This window comes from Carassius carassius, chromosome 39 (assembly GCF_963082965.1).
Source record: "Carassius carassius chromosome 39, fCarCar2.1, whole genome shotgun sequence".
NCBI classification, from domain to species: Eukaryota; Metazoa; Chordata; class Actinopteri; order Cypriniformes; family Cyprinidae; genus Carassius; species Carassius carassius.
In genome coordinates, this window is record NC_081793.1 from 835,801 (window position 1) to 843,129 (window position 7,329).

At 40.1% G+C, this 7,329-nt stretch overlaps 1 protein-coding gene across 1 annotated transcript; it reads right to left on the reverse strand.

The window, feature by feature from the left end:
* Positions 1 to 567: 567 nt before the first annotated feature.
* LOC132121156 (transcription factor Sox-8-like) lies at positions 568 to 3,012 on the reverse strand. Its single transcript, XM_059530336.1, has 3 exons — positions 2,522 to 3,012; positions 1,637 to 1,866; positions 568 to 1,170 (listed from the first exon to the last, which is right to left on the reverse strand). The coding sequence occupies exons 1-3, from the start codon at positions 2,878 to 2,880 to the stop codon at positions 584 to 586; spliced, it is 1,176 nt and encodes a 391-aa protein (XP_059386319.1). The 5' UTR covers positions 2,881 to 3,012; the 3' UTR covers positions 568 to 583.
* Between the last annotated feature and the right edge of the window lie 4,317 nt (positions 3,013 to 7,329).

A 7,329-nucleotide genomic window follows, 5' to 3' on the forward strand; every position in this document is an offset into this window, starting at 1 on the left:
GTTTATCCAAAAAGCAGAGGGTAGTGTCTGTTTTTGCTCTTCTGTCATGTAGCAGCAGTGGTAATGATTTTCTGCTTTGTATTTGTTTTGTTCCCTCCCTTAATTAATGCCTCTTTTATAATGAAAACAAAGAGCCCTTTGAGACGCTGTCATTCAGAATCAGGCCTCTCTCTTTTCTGCTCTCCCTCGCTGTTTCTTGACTCTGTTTTATAGAGTCAAGCATTGCTCTCCGATATTCAAATATAACTTCAATCAAATAACGACCAAAGCACAAGTTGTTCTGTTAGTTTGGCTTTCATCAACAATAAAGACACCCGACAGCACCGCACATTCACTCAGTCTATATTTAATTACATATTATCAAGACAAACCCTTGATTGTGTTTAAATAGTTGACAGTCTGTTACATCTCACTCAAAAATACAAACACATTCAACCAAGCCAAAACATTCGATATTGAAAAATGAATTCAAAATTACCAGAAAAAGATTATGAAATGGCAAGATCACTGTCCGGAGGATTTGTTTGCATGTTCAATGTTCCATAAATCTCAGCATCAGTCATCTCTGATCTAAAAACTTGCATCAGGGTCGTGTTAACGTCGTGTAAACCGGCTGCTCCCAGTTTGCACCGGGACTGTGAGACGGACTCGACAAGCTGTTGAGAACAGGAGTCACGTACGATCTTCTGGAGGAATGGAAGTAGGGATATTGGTAAATGCCTGCGGGATACCCGGAGTATGTGGTGAAGTACGTGGAGTTCTGCAGGTCGGGACAGTCAGTGAGTTCAGATTGGGTCGGGGACCCGTGAGACTCTCCGTAATGAGATGGACTCAGTTGTTCTGTTTTAATGAGCGCTCTTTGTTGGTTTGGTGACCCCTTGTTCCACGCCGAAGCGCTGCTGTGAGGATGATGGTGGTAGGATGTGCTGAGACAGCCGGGACCACTGGGGTTCTCCATATGAACGTTTACAGGCAGGTACTGGTCGAACTCATGCACGTCGAACGGTCCCATGCCGCCGATGACATCACTGCTGAGCTCCGAGAGGTCCACGATCCCGAAGTCGATGTTGTGTCTTGTGTTTTCCGACACGCGCCGGGACTCCTGCTTCACGCTTTGATGCTGATCGGACTTCGGTGTGGTTGGAGGCGTGGGAGGACTGTGTGCTTGACCTGGGTTGGAAACATCGAAAGTGTTTGGGAAAAAATAATAAACTACTCCCTTCACAATTTCACAGAGCAGTTCTTTCGTTTTTTCTTAGTGTGGAGAACATTTTCAAAACCTAAGACTCTTTTTTCTTCTATAAACAACCTTTTGTGGAATGGAAAGATTCCATGGATGCTCACAGTTCTTCAGGAAACCTTTATCTTTCGGAGTGTATTGGCATTGATGGCTCCATCAAGAACCTTTAACATCCGTGGAACCTTTCCATCGCACAAAAGGTTCGTAATAGTCGGAACGTTCTTTAGATTATTGAAATGTTCTAAGTTTAAGAACTTCACTGGAAGGTTTTTTGAGGGAAGCAAAAAATGGTTCTTCTATGGCATTGCTGGGAAAAAAAACCTTTATGGAAGCTTAAAGAAGTGTAATAAAATGCATATGACGCAACCCAGTATGTAAGACAATAAATGAACTCACCACCGTGGGCCGGTTGAAGGTGCATCGCTCTCATAGCTGCTTCCGTCTTGAACATTTGTTCTGAGGGATGATGGGTCTTCTCCGCTCCCGCGTCCAGCTCACTCTGACCCGGCTTCAGGCTCTTCCTTCTCCGCGGCTGGTACTTATAATCCGGATAGTCTTTCTTGTGCTGGAGCCGCAGTCTCTCTGCCTCTTCCACAAACGGTCGTTTCTCGCTCTCAGACAGCAGCCTGGAGGATCCACGCCGACAGACCACACACAGCATGGAACCAAAAAGTGCATGATCAAATTAACACAATCATGTGTGAACGATGTACAAAAACACATCCAGATTTAACTGCAAGCTGGTTTATAGCGGTCTTGGTACAGCAACACATCGTTTACAAGCAGCTCTACGAGATACAGCATGTATTCCTGTTAATACACTCTCTGTGTTCCATCAGTCTTCAATTAGTAAACTAGTCACTTTGCTAACACTTTTACAATAAGGTAGTTAACATCATCAGTTAACATTGGCTAACAATGCACAATATTCTACAGCATGCTATAGTCAACATTTACAAACACATTTTGAGATTAGTTAAAATGAACTATTATTAACAAATTATAACAAAGATTAATGAATGCTGTACAATATTATTTGCTCATATAAGGCAATGCAATAGCTTATGTTAACAAATGAAACGTTATTGTACTTTAGTCCAGTACACTACTTTGTTGTGACTTATAAACAAATTGGTAATTTTCTGAGTTGTGTTGTTCATAATTCACATCCGACTATAGAATGTATTCCGAATTGCTGCATAAACTCCAATTTTATTATACACTATGCATTGTGTTCATGATGTGCTGTAAAGTGTGTTCATCGATCTCCGTGATGCATACCTCCATAACTTGCCGAGGGTCTTGCTGAGCTCGGCGTTGTGGAGATGCGGGTATTGATCCGCGAGCTTCCTGCGCGCCGCCTGCGCCCACACCATAAACGCGTTCATGGGTCTCTTCACGTGAGGCTTGTCTTTCAAAGACCTGCCACCCTGCATGGGCATGGGCACCAGCGACCAGTCGTAGCCCTTGAGGACCTGCGACACCGCGTCTCGGATGCACGGGGGGAACCGAGCGTCCTCCTCGCTGTCCGCCAGGTCACCGGCGCCGGTCTGGGACTCGGACACTGATGGAGAGGACGGAGCAGAGTCCACATCGCCGATAAAAGATGGAGACGGAGTTTTATCAGGCTCTTTTGACATTTTAAAATCCACGCTGAAGAAACAAAGATAAACAAATGTGCGCTTTACGCGTGATTTAGAGTTGTAGGAAAGCGTATATTCCAAATGAAGCTAAAACTCATTGGTTTGTTGGATCTCAAGCCTCGGTCGATCAACACTTTAGTCAGTGAACTGGCAACATTTCACAACTTCTTGGTAGGAGAGAAGTTTTCCCGAGGTTTCTATAGCCTCCTCCTTCTCTCCTCCCATTGGAGGAGAAGCTTCATCATAACTGCTCCGTTCAGCATATCAGCAACTTTTTCAGTTAATTGAACATAACTCAGTAACAAATTAGACCATAAACCCATAACTGCACATGGGCTGCCTGACAAATCTAGCCGTCGCTTACTGTATTTTATGAAAACTCTCTTAGACTAAGACTATAATCATGACTGGAATGAAACATTATAATATTTTGCATGTCAAAGATATACAACATTGTTTTCACAGTACAGTCGTAAAAATGTTATAGGCCTACTATTTTATAATATGTATATTTCTTAATAATGATCTATAATATTTTGTAGGCCTATATGAAAATATAATAACATGTGATTCCGTCATATTTTATGCAAAGACACGAACACAATAAAACCACACCAGCATTTGATTTAAATGATAATTCTGTTCAAAAGTTTGGGATCAGTAAGATTTTTAATGTGTTGTGTGTGTGTGCTTACGGCAGATCCTGTCTGAAGGCAGTGTTGGCCGAGGCGCATTGTCCGCTGATTGGTCAGATTCCTGGCGCATGCGCAGACCGGTTGAGAAACATGGCGTCCTCCGATGAGAGCTCCGAGAACCGCGAACGTTTCCCGAGAAAGCGACGCGGAGATGCGCTTGTCTCAGACAGTCTTTCACACGACAGATGCAGTGAGAAGACGAAGACTCGAGCAAGCATGACAAGAAAGTGGGCGTATCGACCTAACTGTCACTGGCTCACGAGCCATGCTTTCATCTCCTGCGAGTCCGACAGGTGGCAACTCTACAGGATGCTGTTGCTAGGAGACACAATTAGTTACATCACTTAGTTACAGTTACTAGCCTGTGCACTAGAAACCTAGAAGTTTACATAAGTGCAAGGCCTGTGTATAATACAATCCCTCACCTTTTTGCATGCCGAAGTGTGAAATCACAGCTATCTCGTTTTCTTTCTAGTTGTGGCTTTCACTGTCGTGTACAATCAGAACAAACAGCTCATTGAGAGAAAGGGCTCATGCCATGAAAGCACTGCTTGAGGAGTGTCAAGTGTTACGTGGGTGGCAGGATTGGCACTGTGTACACTCCTTCAGTCCTCTGGTTTATGGAAGGGAATGACAGGGATGCCAACCTGGATGGGAATGGCTCTGGCAGGGTTTGTTTTAATCATGGTGAAGTGCCAGTATGATCATTATGGGAGTGCTTTGGATCCTTTATCACTCTATTGGGAATGTCAGACAGCTTTGGTGAGAGCGCGCACATAAATTCATCTTAAAACAGTCTTATTATTGTAATAAAGTTTTTGTCACACCTACAGCATTTATTCGATTTTTATATGGAAGCCCATTTCCTCCACATAAGAAAACAGTTGTGCTTCCCTAAATCGTAAAAGTAAATGCATTACTCCGGGATATTGGTTTGTTTGAACTCAGAGGGAGTGTCAGCCACATTAAAAAAGTTAAAAGTTAATCATTTGTGGATTAATGCGTATTAGAGACGCGAACCGTTTAAAACGATTCAGTTCGATTTGGGGAACTGGTTCAAAAAGATCCAGTTACATTGAATGATTCGTTCGTGAACCGGATATCACAAACTGCTTTGTTTTGAACTCTCTCACAACAGACACGGAAGAGAAGACAATGCTGAATAAAGTCATAGTTTTTGCTATTTTTGGACCAAAATGTATTTTCGATGCTTCAAAATATTCTAACTGAGCCTCTGATGTCACATGGACTACTTTGATGGTGTTTTTCTTACCTTTCTGGACATGGACAGTAGACCGTACACACAGCTTCAATGGAGGGACTGAGAGCTCTCGGACTAAATCTAAAATATCTTAAACTGTGTTCTGAAGATAAAAGGAGGTCTTACTGGTTTGGAACGACATGAGGGTGAGTTATTAATGACATCATTTAGATTTTTGGGTGAACTAACCCTTTTAATTATGCATTTTTGTTATTTTTTTAACATTAAGACTTAGTATGTCGCCATTTGGACTTTTTATCTCATAATTTGACTTTTTAACCCATTATCTGTAATTTTCATAATTTTTGCTTTTTATTTAATAAGCATGACTTAGTGTGTTATAATTGACTTTTTATCTCATAATTATGCATTATATGTAGATTTTGGCTTATCTCAATATTATGACTTAGCATCTCATAATTTTGACTTATGTCATAATTTTACTTTTTATCTCTTGACATAGTATGTCATTACGGTTACTCTTTGTATGACTTAGTATGTCATAATTATGACTTTTTATCTCATAATTATGCATATTATGTGCATTTTGGCTTATCTCAGAAATATGATTTAGTATCATAATTTCGATTTATGTCATAATTTACATTTTTATCTCTATGACATAGTATGTCATAATTTTTATTGTTTGTATGACTTGATATGTCATAATTATGACTTTTTATCTCATAGTTATGTCTAGGTATCTCATAATCAGTGTTGGGAACGTTACTTTTAAAAAGTAATTAGTTATAGTTACTCACTACTTGTTCCAAAAAGAAACTGAGTTAGTAACTGAATTACTCTATAATAAAAGTAACTCGTTAGCAGGGAAAGTAACTATTTGCGTTACTGTAAAAAAAAAGTTGCTATGTGTCAAAGTATTTTTTTTTTTTAGCAGTTTTCAAAAGTCAGTTGAAATGAGTAGAACAGACAGGTGTTCGTACATAACTTTCGAGATTTATTGCACGTCAACAGACAGCAAGAGTTTTATCCTGCACTTCAAGTATTATCAAAGTGTTTTTGGCCACTAGCTTTATAGATGCGTGTGTCACACATTACATGTACACATTACATGCACGTTCTTGCCTTAGACTACAATGAATTTAAAGTAGTGCTTATATCTCCACCTTGAAAATGCCAACTTTTCATCGGATTGCTCCTGACTCGCCATTTCTGCTGCTGCTGCGAATCTCTGTGTAGCTGTTGCGTGTGTGTGACTGTGTGTGTTTGGCGCCGCTGGCTCGTGTGTGTAAAAACACTGGCTCTGATTGGCTACCATGAAACACATGACTCTGCCTTAGCCAATCATAATCGCTTACCTCGTTATTAACTCACCTGCTCACTCGCTGTGTGTATGGAAGCACATGGGTAGCGATATTTAATTTGGAATGTAATATGCAAAATGACAATGCATTTCTGTATTTACATTTTCATTTTCCAATACATTTGTGCAACGTTTGGTGCAAAATGAAAATGAAAATTAAATTACATAATTTTCATTTGGCATTTCATACACCAGTTTTAATATGTAAAATGAATACTAATTTTAACGCTTTATAAGTTGCAAAATTAAAATGAAAATGTATTACAGAAATGATTAGATATGTATAACATGGTCAAACAAAAACTGTGGCAAAATTATAATTTAAATGCTATTTTTCTTAAATGCATTAACACTCACAGTCAAGACACTTACGATTGCATTTTCATTCAGTGTCCCGCAATGAATGTAGCAAAATTCAATGTGCACATTGAAAATGCATTCCGAGCCGATCACGTGTCCGCCCCCTCGCGCCATGTCAATCACTGCGTGAACAAGGCGGGGCTTGCAGAAGGTCAAGAGACTCAAATCTCTAGAAGAGGATTCAAGTGAGAGAACATGGACAAGACAGTTGGTCCGTGTACGTTTTGATCATTTCGGTTTATGGCTTCAATATTACATTTGCACTTGTGGGCGGCGCTGAAACGCTCCTTTCATCTGATTGGTCGAATCGCTCCAGCTTCAGCACAGCTCTTTCATTCTTTCCGGCAGAATAAGAGTCAGTGCGAGTGGAAACCACCGCTCACTGTTAATTAGCATAATATTTGAATCAGAGGATGCTGGCCACATAATTCGTGCTGCTGCGACTTGCAAGAGACCCCGTTAAATTATTTCTAGGTTATAGTATTGTATAAATATTGTCCCACTGATAAAAACAGTGCAAATAGTTCTGTCTCCTTGGATAACAGTGAAGTGGAAATAAATATAGTTAAATTTATGAAATAAAATGAAATATGATTTCTTGGGAAGGTAAGTCTGGCCAGTTATACAGCAACACGAGTCAGACGAGTCTGAAGATCTGAGCTGAATTTGGTGAAACATTAAAGTTCTAGTCTGTGTCAGTTACTCTCATAATAAATAATAATAATAATGTTACCCGTATTTTTCGGTATAAGTTGCATCAGTCCAAAAATACGTCATGATGAGGAAAAAAACATATATAAGTCGCA